General features: G+C 41.8%; 2 protein-coding genes across 11 annotated transcripts in view; one reads left to right on the top strand and one right to left on the bottom strand.

Annotated features, from left to right (window-relative positions):
* The window catches only part of JAK1 (Janus kinase 1), a 246903-nt gene extending 230397 nt beyond the window's left edge, over positions 1-16506 (top strand). For 8 of the 9 annotated variants that reach the window (XM_045477687.1, XM_045477686.1, XM_045477692.1 and 5 more), the window contains 8 exons: positions 2567-2717; positions 3085-3179; positions 4276-4468; positions 4925-5049; positions 5412-5584; positions 7294-7411; positions 7941-8051; positions 8860-10105. In XM_045477687.1, coding sequence (XP_045333643.1) covers positions 2567-2717; positions 3085-3179; positions 4276-4468; positions 4925-5049; positions 5412-5584; positions 7294-7411; positions 7941-8051; positions 8860-8967 — 1074 coding nt within the window. In that variant the 3' untranslated portion in view covers positions 8968-10105. Of the gene's footprint in view, positions 1-2566; positions 2718-3084; positions 3180-4275; positions 4469-4924; positions 5050-5411; positions 5585-7293; positions 7412-7940; positions 8052-8859; positions 10106-16468 lie in introns of those variants that run through there. The other variant, XM_045477694.1, reaches the window with a different exon arrangement.
* The window catches only part of RAVER2 (ribonucleoprotein, PTB binding 2), an 88960-nt gene continuing 76901 nt past the window's right edge, over positions 10542-22600 (bottom strand). For both annotated transcript variants that reach the window (XM_045477695.1, XM_045477696.1), the window contains exon 12: positions 10542-12198. In XM_045477695.1, coding sequence (XP_045333651.1) covers positions 12052-12198 — 147 coding nt within the window. In that variant the 3' untranslated portion in view covers positions 10542-12051. The remainder of the gene's footprint in view (positions 12199-22600) is intronic.

Raw genomic sequence — 22600 nt, 5'->3', positions numbered from 1 at the left:
GGTAACGGAGACGCAGGGAGCCCCAGCACATGCCTGGGTCCTTCAGCTACAGTGCAAAACCAGAAAGGTCTGAACCACTCTTAAATTTACTGGTAGAAAGTGTGAAGACTGTAACTCTAAAGGGATAAACTAGTAAAATTACAATCAAGGACCTCTGATCCTGACTCAGTGGTTCAATTATTGGAATGTGTCTCGTGTATTTATGGGGGCAGCAGCATCACTTTGAGCTGGGAGGGATTGATCAAAATCCAGGGGAAGGTGGCATTTCAGTTGTCCGTGGGAAGCAATGAGTGGTTTTGTTTGCCTCAAGCATGGAGAGGAATGACAGGTGGTAAGGTGGGAAAGGTTATTTGGGATCAGATTATTGGAAGCCCTAAATTCCAGGCTACAGTACCACTATTGTACTCAGGGGTGATGTGGGACACTGATGAGTTTGCGTGGAGAAGTGAGGTGCTTAGAGGTCAGTATGGGGACGGGTCTTCTAGACACCATGGTTGAGATGGACAGGCTAAGGAGTGACCACATGCTCTGAGGCTCTCAGTGGTGAGGACAGAGACAGGAAGTGGCAATGGAAATCCAGAGTGGAGGGTGCACCTGTAGGAGATCCTGAAGAGGTAGAATGTTTAACCAGTTAACTTTGGCCAGGTAAACATAGTACAGGGCTTAGGAAAGTGGAGTTAAGTCAAAACCAGCAGGGAAGCCCTCAGATCTATAACTCTGCTATTTGGGATTTTCATTCTAGGGTTTTTGGAGAAAAGTCAGTATCTATTGAGCACCTGCTGTGTACTCAGGGCTAAGCAGCATGCAGGAATGGCGTAAGGAAGGGCCTGTACCTTTGATAAAAGAGGGCTCCTTCTCTCCTCCCAAGTACCCTTGATGGGTTTGGATGGCCTTTCCACCTGGCTGTGCCAGAGCGGGGAAGCGAGCATGACACTGAGAGGCGAGAGCAGCTCCCAGCTCAGTTCCAGCTCCTCCTCTTCCTCATCCTCTGAGGTCTCCCCACTTCCCACTCCCCACTCCCCACCAAGGATCCCCAGGGACAGAGGAGAAACCAGTACTCATGAGATTCACTAGAAACTGGAGGGTAGGGGTGCCAGGGTGGCTCAGTCGATTAAGTGTCTGACTTCGGCTCAGGGCATGATCTCTTAGTTTGTTGGTTCAAGCCCTGCATTGGGCTCTGTGCTGACAGCTCAGAACCTGGAGCCCAGTTCGGATTCTGTCTCTCCCTCTCTCTCGGTCTGTCTCCCACTTGTGCTCTCTCTGTGTCTCTCAAAAATAAATAAACATTTTTTTTTTAACTGGAGGGTCATGGTTTCACTTAATTTTTATTTTTATTTTTTTTTTATTTTTATTTTTTTTTCTGAATTTTTTTTAACGTTTATTTATTTCTGAGACAGAGAGACAGAGCATGAGCAGGGGAGGGGCAGAGAAAGAGGGAGACACAGAATCTGAAATAGGCTCCAAGCTCTGAGCTGTCTGCACAGAGCCCGACGCGGGGCTCGAACTCATGGACCGCAAGATCATGACCTGAGCTGAAGTCGGACGCTTAACCGACTGAGCCACCCAGGTGCCCCTTATGCCCCTTAATTTTTAAAAGTATCAATTATTTGTTTTAGAACTTTGAAGTAATAAATAGTTGAAAATTGGAAAATATAGAAAACTATGAAAAAGAAAAAACAGCAGTCATCATATTCCAGTCGCTCCTCACCACTAGTTAGCCCTTTGGTATTTTGTCTTTCAGTCTGTTTCTGTCTGTCTTGTTTAAACACAACTGAGACCATGCTAGATATAGTTATATAGGCTCTGCTTTTTTTTTTTTTTTAATTTTTTTTTTCAACGTTTATTTATTTTTGGGACAGAGAGAGACAGAGCATGAACGGGGGAGGGGCAGAGAGAGAGGGAGACACAGAATCGGAAACAGGCTCCAGGCTCTGAGCCATCAGCCCAGAGCCTGACGCGGGGCTCCAACTCCCGGACCGCGAGATCGTGACCTGGCTGAAGTCGGACGCTCAACCGACTGCGCCACCCAGGCGCCCCTAGGCTCTACTTCTTAATTTAATATTGGGAGTACTTTCCTGCATAGTTAAATATGTCTTACAATTTTACAAATTTAACGTAAGAGTTGTTTCATTAAACTCAAATTTACTTAACTAATTTTATATTTGGCATTTAGGTTGTTTTTAAATTTGTAATGTGCTGTCTAATTCTGCAGGGAGTATCTTTGAACATAAATCTTTGTTTATATCTGACTTCTGAGTCATTTTATAGTTGGAATTAATGAGTCAAAGGATTCGAAGAGTCTGCCAAGTTGTATTCCAGGAAGGCTGCGTGACTGCACTAGAATGCAGCAGGTTCAGGCCTGGGTCTACCGCCCATCTGACTTGAATTTGGATTTTAGTATGGGGACTAACATTTCCCCAGGCCGGAATAAGGCAATAGTAACACAGGTTTGTGAAACCTGCCTTTATGCAGAGCTATCGGGGAAATAAATTAGGGATGGTAACTGGCGCTGAAGGGTTAGTGAGTGGTACCTTTGGTTTCTCCCATGTGGTTTTCTTCTTTACAGAAAGAGCGATTCTATGAAAGCCGGTGCCGGCCAGTGACACCATCTTGTAAGGAGCTGGCTGACCTCATGACCCGCTGCATGAACTATGACCCCAACCAGAGACCCTTCTTCCGAGCCATCATGAGAGACATCAATAAACTGGAGGAGCAGAGTAAGACCCTGTCGTGCAGTGTTTGCATGAGACCAGCCAGTTCCCCGGGGAAGCAGCAGAATAACTAGGAGCCTGTGGACGGCAGTCACTCCTTTTTTTTTTTTTAATTTTTTTTTTTTTTTCAACGTTTATTTATTTTTGGTACAGAGAGAGACAGAGCATGAACGGGGGAGGGGCAGAGAGAGAGGGAGACACAGAATCGGAAACAGGCTCCAGGCTCTGAGCCATCAGCCCAGAGCCTGACGCGGGGCTCCAACTCCCGGACCGCGAGATCGTGACCTGGCTGAAGTCGGACGCTTAACCGACTGCGCCACCCAGGCGCCCCCAGTCACTCCTTTTTAACATGGTTTCTTTCCTCCTCTCCTAGATCCAGACATTGTTTCAGAACGAAAGCCGGCAACCGAAGTGGATCCCACACATTTTGAAAAGCGGTTCTTGAAGAGAATCCGTGACTTGGGAGAGGCAAGTTAGGCTGGAGTCCCCTGCTGACCGTCTGACCTCTTCTGCGTCTAAAACCACTCTCTATTCTCTCTGTTTCTGGGCCAAGATTTATGAAGAGAAGGCATCTCACTGGGTTTTCCCTGGGCCACTGGAATTACAGGGGAGTCTCCACTTGGCACACGGCAGCAGTGTGCATATACCTGCCTGTCCAGGTGGCTGGATATGCACACAGGATGTTGGTCTGCTCCCTCCAGACTCGATTTTTCTCCAAGGGGTGGAAGAGAATGGAAAGAGGGGGAGATATGGGGGAATAGGTATAGATGTGGTAGAAACAGAAGAGTCCCTATCTTGGATTTTGCTGTGCGGCTGCTTAAATAAGGGATATTTACTACACAGCAGGCCACATAGAATGTCAGTTTTCCCTTGGACCTCAAATGGGAGTTTCCTAACGGTTAAGGTGACCAGAAAAGCTACTGGGATTTGTGTCTAAATACAGATTTTCAATAGTTGAGTTAAGCGAACACAGACTGTGTCCTGTGTGGAGTGTCTTCTGTGTGCCCGGGCCGTGTGCTGGGCACATAACAGTGTCCTTAGTACCTCACAACACCCTGAGGGTCTGTGCACATCAAGTGCCTCTGGAGCCAGCTCAGAAGACTGGGTCACTGGGCCTTCCCTGTCCGGTGGCTCAGGAGAAGTCTGACCCCACGTCTCCTGAACACCCATCGCGCAGTGCCCTTTCCAGCCACGTCGTGGCGCCTGCCCCGCTGCCTGGGCCCGTGGCTGTCAGAGAATGCCATAGTCATCCTGCAGGTCCAGAAATAACCTTCCTTGTGGGCTATGTTTTCCCGGAGACTGGGATCGATGTGTTGGTTCAATAGTCCCCAGATACTTCCTTGTCTTAGCTCAGTAATAGAGGGGATGGCTTGTGGGACCAAGAGAGGAGGGGCTGTGGTGGGTGGGGAAGGGGGGGGGCAGTTCGCTGCCTGTAAGGTCCGACTGTGCTGTGTACCCCTGGCCTTCGTGGGAACAGCACGAGGAGCAAGCGTCATCTTCTGAGTGTTCCTGCTGGCCCGGGGTGGGGGCTTTTCTCATCAGGCACGTGCATCTTTCCTTCCAGGGCCACTTTGGGAAGGTTGAGCTCTGCAGATACGACCCTGAGGGTGACAATACCGGGGAGCAGGTGGCTGTCAAATCCCTGAAGCCTGAGAGTGGAGGTAACCACATAGCTGATCTGAAGAAGGAAATTGAAATCTTAAGGAACCTCTATCATGAGAACATTGTGAAGTACAAAGGCATCTGTACAGAAGACGGTATGTTGTGCAAAGTGGGGTTGGTGTGAAAACTAAGGGAGCTTCTGGGGTTATACGGCCAGTGCCACCAATCAAGGTGGCAAGTGGTATTTACTAATAAGTATATCTTTTTTTTACAAGCCAATATAACACACACATATTATACTCTAAAACTGGTAATGAAATGATGTGGCTCATAAGTTTTAAAAATCAGTCATCTGTGGTTGTTCACAGAGCACTGTTAGCTCAGGGGGTGCTGATGACTGGGTTCTGTACACACGTGTCACTATCTCTGTTCACTGCTGAGGATCCTGAGGTTCAGGGGCTTAAAGAGGTTAAGTAGCTTGCCTGGGATTCGGGGTGGGGAGTGACACTGAAATCAGTTCGGGGCCTGTGTCTCCTGATCCTGCACCCTCTACTCCCCCACAGTTCCTTCATCTGGCAGCCTTGTCCTGATGGGTGTTCTTTTCTTCACAGGAGGAAATGGTATTAAGCTCATCATGGAGTTTCTACCTTCAGGAAGCCTTAAGGAATATCTTCCAAAGAATAAGAACAAAATTAACCTCAAACAACAGTTAAAATATGCTGTTCAGATTTGTAAGGTAAAAAAAAAGCATGTTAAAGATTAAAAAATCAGGCACTCTGTCCTGGGTAATTGGTTTGTAATTAGACTGCAGGGGGAAGCTTTCCAGTAATTGTACCTGAGTTCATATTGCTCTGCATGATTTGGATGAAAATTAGCCAGTACTGACAAAATGAGCTGAGTTGTTAATATGGGTGATTTAATATGTATTTCTTTGAATTGGGTTGGTTTTACTTGCATTAAAGTAAAAACAACAACAACAAAAGTGCATGACAGGTAAATGAAACGGCATTTGTGCTTTCCTGAGATGCAGCGATGGATACAAAACACGGCCTGAACTGACCGTTAGCAAATGACTCTACATTGACTTCTCTCCCTCAGGGGATGGACTACTTGGGGTCTCGGCAGTACGTTCACCGGGACTTAGCAGCAAGAAATGTCCTCGTTGAGAGTGAGCACCAAGTGAAAATTGGAGACTTCGGTTTAACCAAAGCCATTGAAACCGACAAAGAGTACTACACAGTCAAGGATGATCGGGACAGCCCTGTGTTTTGGTAACTGCATCTAATGTTATGTTAATGTCTTTTATTCCTCCTGCCTAAGTCAAGGTTAGAAAGAACTTAGAACATTTGGGATTGATTGAGCTTTGCCTTCAAGAAACCTCTTTTAGACTGTTTCCCTAAAAGCAACCCGCACAGAAATGCCTGAGGTTTATACGATACCATCTTCCAAGGAGTGGAGGACATGAGCCACCCAGTCAGCATCTCCAGCTTCCCAGGAGAGAGCATTCACTGACACAGTCCTTGCCCCCGTCAGTCGTTGCAGGGGTCACATGCTCGCACAGAATGGGAAGGAGGTGATGAAGTAGGCTCTGGCCAGTGCAGGGAGGTCCCACACAGAGCAGAGCACAGCACGCCCAGCACACAACTTGGCTGTCTGCTTACAGATCACCAGGGTATCTTGGTCAGGAGGCTGCAACCTGACTGACCCCTTGCAGCCTGGAGCACCATCCAGGGGAGAGGCTGTTTAAGCCCCTACTCCATGGCTCCTACAGAACAGAGCGGTTCCTCTGAGGTGCATCCTGCATAGACACAAACCTAGATCTCTCCCACCTGTGGAGCCCAAGCCTTATTCAGAATTCATCAGTGTGTATCAGGGTCCTGCTTTGTGTTGGGTACTAGAGATATGTGGTGAACAAGCAGACTGAGTTGAGAATTTAATGGATGGGACAGCCAATATCATAGTATCATAAGCATAGAAGGGTTCAGGCTTGGTTTTCTGGAAGTCTTGTAAACATAAGATTTTAAAAAGATCCATGGGGGTTAGAAGGATGGTTAGAAGGCGGCATGTGTGACTAGCAAGAATGAGATGAGAGCAGTGACTGTCCCAGGACCTGAATCAGCTCGGTGTGGCTGGATCACGAAGTGGGAGGTCTCAAGGACTTGCTAAGGCAGAGCACTGGAAGCCGAGTCACAGAGCTAGCACTCCCTCTACCCCAAGAGTTTTGGGATACCATGAAAGGGTTTAAGAATGGCAGCTTTTGTTTAAAAAAAAAAAAATCACTGTGGGGGCACCGGGGTGGCTCAGTCGGTTAAGCGTCTGATTCTTGACTTAGGCTCAGGTCATGATCTCGCAGTTGTGAGATCGAGCCGTGTCTGGCTCTGCACTGAGTATGGAGCCTGCTCGGGATTCTGTGTCTCTCTGCTCCTCCCTGGCATGGTGGGTAGGGGTGGGGGTGGTGAATCTAAAAAGATCACTGTGGATGGGAGGGGAACAAGACTAGAGCCAGGGAGTCTGATGCAGCCAGAACTCATGAGGGTGTGAACTGGGACAGTGACATTGGGGCTTAAGAGGAGTAGGTTTGAAAAGTATTTAGAAAACTAGATATGGGCGGGGGGGCTCCATTTCTGTCTTGGGCAGTTGGGTATCATCTACTGGAACGGTTGACCTTGGAAGAGGGCTGGGCAGTGAGGTCATTGCTAATTTTGAACTTGAAAGAAGTTCCGGGGCCTTCCGTCCTCTGCCACCTCCTCCTCGTGGACAACACGTGCTCCGTGAAATGAGCGCAAACTAATATTTTAAAGTAACTCTGTGCTACAGAGAGCCTGTTGTTGGACATGTCAGATGTGTACTTCAGCGTATGTGTGGTTAATGTATTAAACACCAAGAAAAACCAAAGAGGTGATTTTTCAGAATTACTCTATAATGTTTATTGAAATATCCTTCTGTGAAAAATGAAGTTTCATGTTCTGCATTCTTTCAGGTATGCTCCAGAATGTTTAATTCAGTGTAAATTTTATATCGCCTCTGATGTCTGGTCGTTTGGAGTGACTCTGCATGAGCTGCTCACTTACTGTGATTCCGATTCCAGCCCCATGGCAGTAAGTCTTCCTTGTCCCTTCATCTGAACCTCACACCCTGTTAAAATGTGTAAATTTTGTTCTTGCACAGACTCTAGTCAGTGTGTTATAATGGAAAGTGTCACTTTTCCATTTGACGTGGTTGCCACTTGACACTTATTTGTGGCTCTCTCAAGTCCTGTTTCACTACGAGCCAAAGTTCTAGAAAACAACACCAGTTTTCAAGGATCTTACCTGTGTGAGGAGTCCAGGGACAGTTTCCTGGGAAAATGGGGGAGCAGCGCGTAGGACCTTGGTTGAGCCTCATGTGTTCGTAAATGAGATCATTGTCACTGGGACAGGCCCTTCAACCAGGGGAGGGAATGATTGGTAGAGTCTGAGAGCTAGATTATAGTCTAACCATTGAGAGTGAATCAAGATTTTGAACTCTCATTTACAGTTGGTAAGAAGAGTCTGCTTATTAATTTCCAGTTAATTCTAGGAATTTTACCTTAACCTGGTGTTACATAAATATGTGCTAAAATATTTTCTTTGGTTTTACTTTACATAGTTGTTCCTGAAAATGATAGGCCCAACGCATGGCCAGATGACAGTCACAAGACTTGTGAACACGTTAAAAGAAGGAAAACGTTTGCCCTGTCCACCTAACTGCCCAGATGAGGTATTTGTGGGCCATTTTACAGTACTAAACTCAATTTGTATTATGTTTTCAGGGCTTGAACTCCTCGAGCAAGGGTTTGGGGGTAGAGGTGGAGGAGTGGAAAGTAGAAAAGTAGTTTTTAAAGTAATTTCCTAAAGCTGGATCTCAGATCAGACGTCTGAAAAATCATCTTTGGGGCAGATGACAGCTATGCTGAAAGTAAGGATTCCCTCCAGAAGTAGGCTCACCTCAGCGAGCACCCTAAAGGAGCATATTCTGGTGTAGCTGGATTGTGACAAGTATGGGTACAGTTAACGCCTTGACCTTCGTGGCATTGGGGGCGCTGACCTCCTACAGCTGAAAATCTGAATGTAACTTTAGTGTTGACTGGAAGCCTTCCTGATAAGTAGCATGGTTCTGCAAATGTTTTTTATAGCGCTGTATTATATTTAGTCGAACAGCTCCGGGGATAACTGGACCCGCACAGCTCAAATCCGTGTTGTTCACGGGACAACTGTAACTGTACTGGAGTCCGTAGCATTTATGACACTTACTCGGTTTTCTGTATTCTCAAGTGAATTGAGCTTTTAAGACTTTCACTCGTACGTATTCTTCAGTGCATCTCAAAGGTCTAAGAACAACCAGTGAGGAAATGGGAGTCTATACGGAGATATAATGACGTGGATTTTTTGGAAGGTCAATTCATGAGCTTCTCAAATGTTAAGATCTAGGAAATGTGACAACTATAGTTCATAAATAATACTTTCAGTTAACAAGAGTAATGGAGTAATAAGGAAAGACATCTACCTTTTTTTTTTCCTTCTTACAGGTTTATCAACTCATGAGAAAGTGCTGGGAATTCCAACCAACTAATAGGACAACTTTTCAGAACCTAATTAAAGGATTTGAAGCACTTTTAGAAGCACTTTTAAAATAAGCATGAATAGCCTTTAAACTCCTGTGTATCAAGTCCTCCTTCCCCTACCAATACCGAGCCATTTTAAAAAGAAATTTTAATGGAAAAAATTTGTATTTGGGCGTGTACAAGGCACACTGCGGTGCTCATTATGTGTAAGTACTTCCCTCTTTAAATTTGGCACCAGTAACAAATGATGGCAACCACAACAACAGAAAGCACTTAAGCACTCCTCCTTTTGGAAAGAATACGTACCACCATTTTGTTTGGCTAGTTTACCATCACAGTTGCACAAGAGAAAACAAGAGTAGCTGACCCCAGCACTTGTTCCCAGCTGCCAGTTGATCTGAAATGCTTTTCGGCAGATAAATTGAAGATAAAGATTGATGGACTTAGTACTCTAACCTGCCCTCGAATTTCAGTATCTATACAGTGATAGGCCAAGCATTCTTGAAATATTAGACACCAGTTAGTAGATCGTTGTTTCTATACAAAGATGAGTGTATTCCTGTCACCAGTAGGACTTAAAGTTTGAGTTGTTTCTTCAGTGGCTTAGCTCCTGCCCCCTCGGGTGACCAAGTACTGATTTTTGAGAGGATGCCTCATACCCAGGGGGACGGCTGTGGAATAGATACTTTGCTGCATGTTCATTCTTGAGAACCAAGCCTGTGCCAGTGCTTTCCTAAACAGTGTATCTTTAATCAGAACTGACTCCAAGACCCTGGATACTGTCCTACATGCTTTTCAGAGATGCCCACGTAGATCCTTTTAGAACTCAACCTCTTTGGGGTAAGCTGTTCCAGCACTGGTTTTGGATGCAACCAGTCAATGTTTTAGTACCTAACCGTCTACAAGAGTTCAGGATCTACTAGACCGTTTTCAGTTTGCTTGGAGGTAGCTGGGTAATCAAAAATGTCTCATCTGATTCAGTGTGAACCGTAAGACCTTTATGACCAAGAATGAAAAACCCTGATGTCGTTTACTTTTCACCTTTTGAGCCTGAAAGAGTTCTGGATTGATGCAATGGCAACAATAAACTTGCCATTTAAATTTGTTCAATAACCCTACATCACCAAGGTCTCTGTCTGTATCAAACCTGTGGCCACTCTATATGCACTTTTGTTTACTCTTTATACAAATAAATATACTAGAGACTTCACATGCATATGCCTTTTAATATTAAGATTTCACTTTCAAAGCATTCAGTTTGTTTACATAGAAAAATAACAGTATAGACTTTGCAGGGGGTGGGGGAGTTTGGTAATGGTCCTCATTGCAAACACATACCACTTGAGGATCTGCCATCTGGACATAACAGATAAATCATGTGCTCTAATCCAGAATCTCTTTTCGTTCCTTCAACCTCTTTGTGCTTTCATTTTGCAGCTCTGATTTACGTTTACTATGGGAGAGGTGTGACTAAGCACTGAAAATGCTTAATGCAGTGGGAGATGGGAAGGTGAAGTACAGAATGTGGAGAAACCATTTTAAAAACTGATGTCAGTTACTTAGAGGCAGTTTACTTCTCAGACATTAGCTTTGTAGCTGTCATTTTCGAATAGAAGTTAATATGAATTAGACCGAGTAAATTTTTCTTACAAGTCCTACAATATGTGTACCAATTTTAAACTTCATAATTAAAATAGGGTACCTTATAGTCAAAACTTGTCTCCCAACCGAATTACTATTTAATCTGATTTCAGAAAGACTAGGATCATTGAGACGCCTAAACTCCATATCCTCAATTACAGTCTCATAACAAGGAACAAACGTGGAAATTTCTAGACAGCAAAGGGTTTTTCAACACCAAAGTCTTCACGAAATGGTGATGTTGAAAGTTATATGCAATAAACACAATTCTTACAGAAGTAAATTGAATTAACTTTTCAGCCTAACACTACAAAAGAGTAAGAGACAAAGCAGAAAGTGAGGTACAACTCGCTAACTCAAAATCGTTACACTCTTACTCCATAGTACTCCTTCAGAAAGAGCAGTACTCAGTGTGGAAATAGGGCATTTGAGGATCAACATAGACCTTGTTGTAGCAATTAGATCATTACTAGTTTATGCCATGAAATCAGATGCAGAAACTATATTGCTTGCTGCTTACAAGTCTGTTGGAAAAGTTAAAGGATTAGGGAATTCGTGCTATTAGATCAAGGGTTAGCACACTTTCCCCACAAAAGGTCCAGACAATATTTTAGGTTTTGCAGACCATATGATCTCTGTCACAGCTACTCAGCACTGCCACGAGAGCACAAAAGTAGCCATAGACAGTATGTAAATGAATGAACAGATTTGTGTTCCAATAAAATTTTATATAGACACTGAAATTTGAACTTCCAGAATTCAAATCTTTTCTACTTCACTTAAAAATATAAACATCACTCTCAGCTTGCAGACGATATAAAAACAGGGATGACTGAACTTGACCCCAGGGTGTAAGCTGCCAACCCCTGAAATAACTTCACCAAAGCTACTTTTTTAAAAAATACCTTGTTTTTCACAAAAGGTATAAATGGTACATAACATTAAAAGTAAAGCATCCGTAGTTGTGTATAACTTGGATATCACTATCACTCTGGGTTTTATACTGCAGGGCTGGCGTGGGGGTAATTAGTTTGCATTACCACCACTGCATTTTTGTACTCACAATCTTATAGTTCTAGGAAAAAGTCCTAAAAATCTATAAACCAGTTATTTCTAGGGAAAGTCAACTGAAATGCACACTGGCATATAAGAAACTCATTCTTCTAAGGCTCAGGAAACAAGACTGTTTCCCATTTATTGCTTCACACTTTTATATCTGGTGTCAAAATTATTCCCGGTCCTAGACACGGAATACCGGAACATTGTTAAATTCTTCAATGGACTGTAAGTTACTACCACATTAAGATGCATCTAATTCTAATGGAAAATGTCCTCAATTGTCTTATTGCTACTTATTTTTTATTTGGCAATTCTGCTTGCTGCACTATACAGTTCCTTCTGGGAAATTAGAAACCCGTATTTAAAGGATATGGCTAGTCTGAATGTAGTTAAGGCAGCGATGAACAGCAGAGATACTGCAAAAAACCTTAGGAGGCTCTAAGGAGAGAACTTAACTCAGTATACACGCTTCTTTTTTAAGTAGGTTTCCATGTAATATGCTCCTGTGCCCTGAGGATGCTGGCCAACAAATTCCACAGAACCGCCTTCTGGGGCAGAGAGGAGAGATGATGAACCTCGTTTTTCATTTCTTAAAGAGGACACCTAGGAGAAAAAAGCACAATTGATGTAAATACCTAAATTAAAAATTGGTTTATTCCTTAAGGATGTTTATAAGAAAGGCAATTCTGATTTGGTGTAAAAACAAAATAGGATAAATAACAAAGCTATCAAAAAATTACACAAACTCCTTTAGGAAAACAAATTAGGATTTCTAATTCAAAATCACTTGAGGGACTGTTGAAAAATATGAACCAGCCTCTGAGTGTTCTCTCAACACTTTGGGGAAAGAAAAAAAGCAACTTCCGTTGCCTCTGCTCCCCCCACCTGGCTAAAGCACACTGAATCAGAATGGCAATGCTAGATGCCAGTATTCCTCTGAGAAAGGCGACTGGCTAAGAAACTGAACTGCATATCAGATTAGAGGATGGGTCTGTCTGGATATTTAAAAAGTGGTAACAAACTAGTAGGTGGAAAAGCACAATGGTTCCAGACCCCAGCGGAACAGAGGTGTGCACAGGGGATTCGGAACAGCTTCCAGGGCTTGGAGGGAGATGGCGCAACAGGAAGATCCTGGGCCCACCTTGTCCCACAGAGGCAACAACTACATCTATGCAACTGCCTCTGAGGACGGCCTGAAGACTGACACAACTGAGTCTCCACAGCTAATCGTACAGAGAAGGCTACGTTGCAAAGGGTAGGAGGAGCAGAAATGCAGTCCGGAACCAAAGCCCTGGCACAACTGCCCACAAACGGGAGGGACATCATCAGCACAGAGGAGCAAGGGGATCAGCGCACACACCGAGCACCCTCAGGACCTGCACCGGGAAGGGGAGTTTCCATACGTCTGGCTTTCAAAATCAGCAAGGTTTAACTCCAGGAGAGCTGGAAGGCTGTAAGAAACGGAGTCCCCACCCTTGAAGAGCTAGTAAGCTAAAAACGGCCCAAGATACAGCACAAAAGACACCGTCTGAAAAGCACCTGGGCCTATACGTGGAGATTTACTGACTAGTTTTAGGATATGTGCCAGTGGGGCAGGCATCTGCAGGGGCTTTCTCTGGAAATCAAAGTGCTGACAGGTGCCATTTTTGTTGCCCCTCCTCAGCCTAGATAGCCAGAGGCTTTCAGGACTCGGTTCTAGCACTCTTTATCTACCCTGCTAGCACCACCTGCCCCCGGTGTCATTCCTCTGTGGACCTGCCCTGGGCAGGGGAGGGAAGCAGACCCACCCAACCAGCACACCTGCAGCAGTCACGGCGGCTCACTACCTCGCAGATAGCCGAGCCGAGCGCCCACCCTGCCCACCAGCGAGCCCCCAGTCAGGCCCCCAAGCCAGCAGCACAGGAGGCAGACCCTGCCCACCGGCACACCCATGGTAGCTGCAACCAGGTCTCACCGGGAACGAGCCCTGCGTACCAGTGCACCTGCAGTGGTCACAGCTCAGCCACAACAGGAAGGCACATGTAGCCACACAGAGGACGTTCCTGGAGTCCTCGGTTCTAGTGACTAGGGATTCCTCTACAGTTTACAACAGGACCCCACCACTTTCAAGATCAGGAGACATAGCTGACCTACTTAACACATAGACACAAGCACAGAGTTGGACAAAGTGACAGAGGAGTATGTCCCAAATGAAAGAAGACAAAAATAAAAGGTAAGCAATATGCCTGATGAAGAGTTCAAAGTAATGGTCATATACTCACCAGACTTCAGAGAAGAGTGGATGAACTCAGAACTTCAACAGAGAGAGAGAAAATATAAAAACCAATCAGAGGTGAAGAATACAATAGCTGAAATGAGAAATACACTAGTGGGAATCAACAGATTACAGGATGCAAAAGAATGCATCAGGGATCTAGAAGACAGGGCAAGGAAGCAACCAAGCTGAAGAGCAAAAAGAATAAATAATGGCAGGTTAAGAGACCTCTGCAACATCATCAGTATAATAAAATTCACATTATAGGGATCCTAGAAGGAGAAGACAGAAGGAGGCACAACTTATTTGAAGAAATAACATCTGAAAACTTCCCTAATTTGGGAAAGGAAATAGACATTCAGGTCCAGGAAGCACAGAGAGCCCCAAATAAGATGAACCCAAGGATGTCCACACCAAGACTCATAATAATTAAACTGCAAGAATTAAAGATGAAGAGAGAATCTTAAAAACAAGAGATAAACATTCACAAGGGAAACCCCATAATTATGGCTATCATCTGATTTTTCAGCAGAAACTTTACAGTCCAGAGGAAAGGGCAGGATATATGCGAAGTGCTGAGGGGATAAAACCTACAACCAAGAACACTGTATTTGGCTTTACAAGAAATATTAAGGGGAATTCTTTAACTACAAGAAGAGTATGAAAGGAACACTCTTACTGGTAAAAATAAACAGAGTGGGTCACCTGGGTGGCTCAGTCACTTAAGCATCTGACTTCAGCTCTGGTCATGATCTCACGGTTCATGAATTTGAGCCCCGCGTTGGGCTGACAGCTCAGAGCCTAGAGCCTGCTTCAGATTCTGTATCTCTTTCTCTCTCCGCCCCACCCCTGCTTATGCTCTCTCTGTCTCAAAAATAAACATATAGTAAACGTAGTAGATCAATCACAAAACTAGTAAGGAGATTACAATGCAAAAGTAGTAAAATCAATTATATGCACAAAAATCAGTCAAGGGATACACAAAAAGATACAGAATAAGATATCAAATATATAAAATGTGGAGGAAGGAGTAAAAATGTCATGCTTTTATAATATGTTTGAATGTAAGTGACCATCAACTCAATATAGACTGCTACATACACATAGGATGTTACATATGAACCCAATGGTAACTAAAAACCTGTAACAGACAAAAAGAGAAAAGAATCGAAGCATAACACTAGAGAAAGCCATCAAACCACAAGGGAAGAGAGCAAGAGAAAAAAGGAACAGAGAACTACAAAAAATAAGTAAAATGACAATGAATACATACCAATCAATAACTTTTTTTTTAAGTTTATTTTGTGGGGTGCCTGTGTGGCTCAGTCAGTTGGGCGTCTGACTTTGGCTCAGGTCATGATTTCACAGTTCATGGGTTTGAGACCCATGTTGGGCTCTGTGCTGACAGCTCAAAGCCTGGAGCCTGCTTCGGATTCTGTGTCTCCCTCTCTCTCTGACCATTCCCACTCGCACTGTGTGTCTTTCTCCCTTTTTTTCTCTCTCTCAAGAATAAACGTTAAAAAAAAAAAGTTTATTTATCTTGAAAGAGAGAGCAAGCAGGGGAGGGGTAAAGAGTAAGAATCCCAAGCAGGCTTTGCGCTATCTGTGCAGAGCCCGACTGCAGGGTTCGATTCCATGAACCATGAGATCATGACCTGAGCTGAAATCAAGAGTCAGACGCTTAACTGAGCCACCCAGGTGCTCCTCCATCATTCTTTAAATGTAAGTGGACTAAATGTGCCAATCAAAAGACATAGAATGGATGAAAAAAACAAGACCCATCTATATGCTGCCTACAGAAAACTCACTTTAGATCTAAAGACATATACAGACTAAAATGAAGAGACAGAAAAAAGCTAGTCCATGTAAATGGAAGCTAACAAACAAAAACCAAACACACAGCTGGGGTATCAATACTCAGATAAAATAGACTTTATCTTTTTTGAGGAGTGGGGGAGGGCATGGTGAGCGACGGACAGAGAGAGAATCCCACGAGGGAAAGAGAAGTGGGCCTCAACCAAAGTGGGGCTCGTGCTCACCTCAAGCAGGGCACAAGCTCACCCAACAAGGAACTTGAACTTACAAACCATGAGATTATGACCTGAGCTGAAATCAGATGGTTAATCAACTAAGCCACCAGGCATCCTCAGGTAAAATAGACTTTAAAACAAAGACTGTCACAAGAGAAAAAAAAAGGTCATTACATATTGATAAAGGAATCAATCCATGAAGACATAACAATTGTAAATATTTATGTGCCCAACTTAGGAATACCTAAATATATAAAGCAAATATTAACAGGTATATAGGGAAAAACTGGCAGTAATACAATAAGAGTGGGGGATGTTAAAACACTACTAAAAAAATAAAAACAAAAAACATTACTTACATCAATGGATAGGTCATTCAAGACAGAAAAATGAATAAGTAGCTTTGAATAAAACTTTAGACCAGATAGACCTAACAGATGTATACAAAACATTCCACTCCAAAAGAGCAGAATACACATTCTTTTCAAGGGTACATGGAACATTCTCCAAGACAGATTTTATGATAGGCCACAAAACAAGTCTCAATAAATTTAAGAAGACCAATATAAGGAGCATCTAGCTGGCTCAGTCGGAAGAGCATGCAACTCTTGATCTGGGGGTCGTGAGTTCAAGCCCCAAGTGGGGTGTAGAGATTACTTAAATAAACAAAACTTAAAAAAAATAGAAGATATTATATCAAGTATCTTTCCTGATCAGTACAGTATAAAACTAGAAATCAATTAGAAGAAAAAAAAAAACGGGAAAAAACACAAACACATGTAGACTAAATAACATGTTACTAAACATCCAGTAAGTCAATGAAGACATCAAATTAGATACCAAAAAAAAAATATCTAGACACAAATGAAAATGGAGACACTACAGTTCAAAATCTTTAGGATACAGCTAAAGCAGTTCTAAGAAGGAAGTTTACAGTAATACGGGGAAAATGGGTGATGGGCATTAAGGAGGGCATTTGTTGGGATGAGCACTAGCTGTTATGTATAAATGACGAGTCATTGGAATCTACTCCTGCAGTCAAGACTACACTGTATATGAGCTAACTTGAGAATAAAAACAAAGAGAAAAAAAAAAAACAAGAAAAACCTCAAATCGACAATCTAACATTATGCTTAAAGGAACCAGAATAAGAAGAACAAAGCCCAAAGTTAGAAGGAAAGAAATAATAAAGATCAGGATGGAAAGAAATGAAATACGTACTCGAAAAACAACAGGAAAGATCACTGAGACTAAGAACTTGTTCTCTAAAAAGATAAACAAAATTGATAAACCGTTAGTCAGCTAATCAATTAAAACTGAAAATTGAAAACAAAAGAGAAGTTATAACTGATATCACAGAAATACAAAAAATTATAATTACTACAGAAAATTATGTCAACAAATTGGATAAACTACAATAAATTCCTTGAAACATATAATCTTCCAAGACTGAATCAGAAGGAAATAGAAAATCTGAGCAGACCAATTATTGGTAACAAAATTGAATTAATAATCAAAAGATTCCCAATAAAAAAGTCTAAGAGCAAATGCCTTACAGGTGAATTCTACCCAACAGTTAAAGTGGTGTTAACACCTATTCTCAAACTATGCCAAAAAATAGGCAGGAAGGAATTAGGAAGGAATGCTTCCAAATTTCATTCTATATGGCCAGCATTAACATGATAGCAAAAAAGCATACAAAGATACTACCAAAAAACAAAATTACAGGTCAATATCCTTCATGAACATAGTTGCAAAAATCCTCAGCAACATATTAGCAAACCAAATGTAAAAATACATTAAAAGAACAGTACACCATGATCAAGTGGGATTTATTCCAGGAATGCAAGGATGGTTCAATAGGTAAAATCAATCAGAATGATATACCACATTTACAAAGGGAAGGATTAAAATCATATGATTATCTCAACAGATACAGAAAAAGCATTTGATAAAATTCAAGATGAATTCATGATAAAACTCAACAGAGTGGGTGTAGAGGGAACATAGCTTAAAAAAGGCCATATATGACAAACCCACAGCTAACATCATACTAAATGGTGAAAAACATAACTTTTCTTCTAAGATCAGGAACAAGACAAGGATGTCCACTCTTGCCACTTTTATTCAACGTACTATTGGAAGTCCTAGCCATAGCAATCAGACAAGAAAAAGAAATTAAAGACATCCAAAACAATAAGGAAGAAGTTAAAATGTCACTATTTGCAGATAATAGGCTACTATACATAGAAAACCCTAGAGACTCCACAAAAAACTATCAAAATTAATACACGAATTCAGGAAGGCTGTGTAATACAAAATCAATATGCAGAGATATGTTGCATTTCTATACACTAATAATGAAAGAGGAAGAAAGGGAAATGAAGAAAATTCCCATTTACAATTGCATCAAAAAGAATCAAATATCTAGGAATAAATCTAATCAAGGAGGTAAAGACCTATCTTCTGAAAACCATAAGACACTGATGACAGAACTCAAAGGTGACAGAAGTACATGGAAAGAGATATAATTTTCATGGGTTGGAAGAATACTGTTAAAATGTCCACACTACCCAGAGCAATCTATCAAAATACCAACAGTATTTTTCACAGAGCTATAGCAATAAATAAACAAATCCAAAAATTTTTACAGAACCACGAAAGATCCCAAATAACCACAACAACCTTGAGAAAGAAGAACAAAGCTGGAGGGATCACAATCCCAGATTTCAAATTATATTAAAAAGCTGTAATAATCAAAACAGCATGATATTAGCACAAAAATAGATACATAGATCAATGGAATAGAATTGAGAGTCCAGAAATAAACCCATGTTGATATGGTCAATTGATCTACAACAAAGAAGGCAAAAATGTACAATCAAGCAAAGATAGTCTCTTCAATAAATGATGCTGAGAAAACTGTACAACTACATGCAAAGCAATGAAACTGGATCAGCTTCTTACACAATACACAAAATAAATTCAAAATAGATTAAAGGGGCACCTGAATGGCTCAGTCGGTTGGGTGTCCAACTCTTGATTCTGGCTCGGGTCATGATCTCATGGGTTCATAAGTTTGAGCCCTGCATCAGTTTCCTTGTGCTGACAGTGTGGAACCTGCTTGGGATTCTCTCGCTCTCCCTCTCTCTCTGCCCCTCCTGTGCACACTCTCTCGCTCTCTTTCAAAATACATAAATAAACTTAAAACAAAATGGATTAAAGACCTAAATGTGAGACCTGAAACCACAAAACTCCTAAAAGGAAGCATAGGCAGTAATCTCTTCGATATCAAACTTGGCAATATTTTTCTGGATATGTCTCTGCCAAGGAAAATAAAAGCAAAAAACCCCAACACAAACAAAAAGCACAATTGGGATTATATCAAACTAAAGAGCTTTTTGCACAGTGAAGGAAACCATCGACAAACAAAAACCAAACCCACCTTCTCTTCCAGCCCACTCCAAGTCACTAGTATCTCCCTAGAAGAAGTTTTTACACTTGTCTGTACCCCAGCTTTTCTAGCTGCTATTCAAGGTATGGTCCCTGGATTGCCTGATTCTGATAGCCAACAAGACACAATATTCATGAGTCCCACAGCACTGTAGCAAACAGAAAACAATTTCTTAATGGATGCAGGGATATCCTCTCTACTCCCCACCTATGACTATACACCTGGGCCCAGCACAGAGGAAAGAGGCAAAAACTTCCATTTATATTTCTCCCTGGAAGAAGTTTAACTACATACTTTCTCAGCTGCTGCCTGAATGTCCAGGATCTAATCAGCCTGCATCTAGGTGCTAACTGAAATTCATCCTTTTGGGATACTGACAAGTCTTAGCACAATCTCAACTACAGGGAGTCATAAGAACAAGGAAGAAAACTTGGTCAATCACAAACATTTGAGGGACAACTAAGAGCTCAGGCCAGGCTCATCCCCTATACAAGACCATTCTAGCAAGACTGGGAGAGGTGGCTGTTTTATCTAATGTGCAAAAACAGAGAGAGACGGAGAGTCCAGGAAAATGAAGAAACAGAAAAATGTGTTGCAGACAAAAGATCAAGATAAAGATCCAGAAACAGATTGTAATTAAAAAGAGGTAAGTGGTTTACCTGAAAGGAGTTCAAAATAACAGTCAAAAATAATGCATGAACAAAGTGAGAATTTCAACAGAGACAGAAAAAATTTTAAAAGTACAAACAGAAAATTCTGAGCTGAAGAATACAACTCAACTGAAAAAAAATTCAATAGAAAGTTTCGACAGCAGATTAGATCACCCAGAAAATCTTGAAGACAGATCAGTGGAATTAATCCAATCAGAGATGGAAAAAAAAAAGAACGAAGAGAGCTTAAGAGACATATGAATCACCATCAAGTAGATCAATATAAGAAGGGAAGGAGAGAACAAAAGGGGCAGAAGACTTTTTCAAAGAATTAATGGATGAAAATTTCCCTGCCCTGAGGAAAGAGACATCAAGATCTTTAACACCCAAAGAGTACCATACAAGATGAATTAAAAGAGACATACATTGAGACATATTATAATTAAATTATGAGACATTAAAGACAAGGAGAGACTCTTAAAAACATCAAGAGAAAAGCATGTTTTTAATGAAAGGAACCCCCATAAGCAGATTTTTCAGCAAACCTGAGACAGTAAAACTCCTAGAAGAAAACAGGTGGTGAGCTCCTTGGCATCAGTCTTGGTGATGATTTTGGGGTTTAACACCAAAAGTAAACGAAACAAAAGTAAAAACAGAGAAATGGGAGCTCAAGAAACCAAAAAGCTTCTGCCCAGCATAGGAAACCATCAACAAAATGAGCAACCTACTAAAGGAGAAAATATGTGCAAATCATATATCTAATAATGGGTTAATGTCCAAACTATATAAAGTACTCACACAACTCAACAGCAAAAAACAAAACAAAAAAAAACCCAACTCTATTATAAAATGGACAGAAGATATGAATAGACAACTGTCCAAAGAAGACATAAGATGGCCACTAGGTACATGAAAAGATGTTCAATGGCAGGAACACAGGAGCATGTGATGGGACATATCAGCTGGTCCAGGGAAGATAGCAGCAAACAAAGTTAGAAAGACATGCCGGCCTCAACCATGGAAGGAGTGATAATGAGATATCACCTCACACTTATTAGAATGGCTATTATCAAAAACACAGAAGATATTAATTATATTGGAATTAAAAAGCTTAACAAAAAAAAGACAAGATAACAAGCATTGGTGAAGATGTGCAGAAAAGGGAGCATTTAGGCACTACTGGGAATATAAATTGGTGCAGCCACTATGAACAAAACTATGGAGGTTCCTCAAAAAATTAAACTACCATTTGATCCAGTAATTCTACTTTTGAGTATTTATCTGAAGGAAATGAAAACATTAACTCACAAGTGATATCTGGGCCCCCATGTTCATTGCAGCATTATTTACAATAACCAAGACATGAGTTGGGGCACCTGGGTGGCTCAACCAGTTAAGTGTCGACTTCAGCTCAGGTCATGATCTCAAGGTTTTTGAGTTCAAGCTCTGCATCGCACTCTGTGCTGACAGCTTGGAGCCTGGATCCTGTTTGGGATTCTGCATCTCCCTCTCTGTCTGCCCCTCCCCCACTCATGCTCTGCCTCTCTCTCAAAAATGAACAAACATTAAAAAAAAAAAAAAAAAAAAAAAGACATGAAAGCAACCTAAGTGTCCATCAATGGATGAACGGGTACAGAGAATCTCTCTCTCTCTCTCTCTCTCTCATACACACACACACACACACACACACACACACAAGAAGGGAGGGGGAGAGAAAGAGAAAGGGAGAAAAAGAAATATTAGTCATAAGAAAGGAGAAAATCTTGTCATTCGTGACAACATAGGTGGACCTTGAGGGCATTATGATAAATAAGTCAGACACAGAAGGGCAAATACTGTATGACCTCACTTATATGTGGAATCTAAAAAACAAGCAGAACAAAGCCAATTAAACTATAGATACAGAACACAGATAGGTGGTTGCCAGAGATGGTGGGGGATGGGGAGTGGGGATGGGTGAAATGGGTGAAGGTGGTTAAAAGGTACAAACTTCCAGTTAACAGATAAATAAGTCCTGGAGACGTCAGTACAACACGGCGACTAATACCATATCGCATATTTAAAAGTTGTAAGAGTAGACTAAATGTTCTCATCACAAGAAAAAAAGAAATTTGTAACTATGTGCGGTGATGGATGTTAAACTAGACTTACTGTAGTGAACATTTCACAATATATACAAGTATCATGTTGTAAACCTGAAATCAATATAATGTTATATATCAACTGTATCTCAATTAAAAAAAAAGAGAGATTCCACCCTAGATAAAGATTGCCTGCAACAAAATCGCGTACTGAGAATGGGATTCCTCCAATACCAAGCCTCTAATTATTCTCTTCATCTGCCTTTTGCTGGAGTCCCTCTGTTGGTGATCTTCCTGCGTGTCAGACTGTGCACACTATCACTGTCAGACAATCTTAGCTTCAGGTATAAAGAACTCTTTGTCTTATTAGTGTTCTTCCTCTAATAAATGGTTAGTCCATTAAATTAAATTTTGAAAAGCTACTTATTTGACAGCCCAATTCATTTTTCAAAGATGACAGGGAGAGAAATAATACCTCACTCCGGGGTCTAGAAATCATACACTTTGAATTCCTTTCCCTTGAATTTTCCTGCTAT

This window comes from Leopardus geoffroyi, chromosome C1 (genome assembly GCF_018350155.1).
Source record: "Leopardus geoffroyi isolate Oge1 chromosome C1, O.geoffroyi_Oge1_pat1.0, whole genome shotgun sequence".
NCBI lineage: Eukaryota > Metazoa > Chordata > Mammalia > Carnivora > Felidae > Leopardus > Leopardus geoffroyi.
Note: the sequence above shows the minus strand (reverse complement) of the source record. Positions and strands in the feature narration are given on the sequence as shown.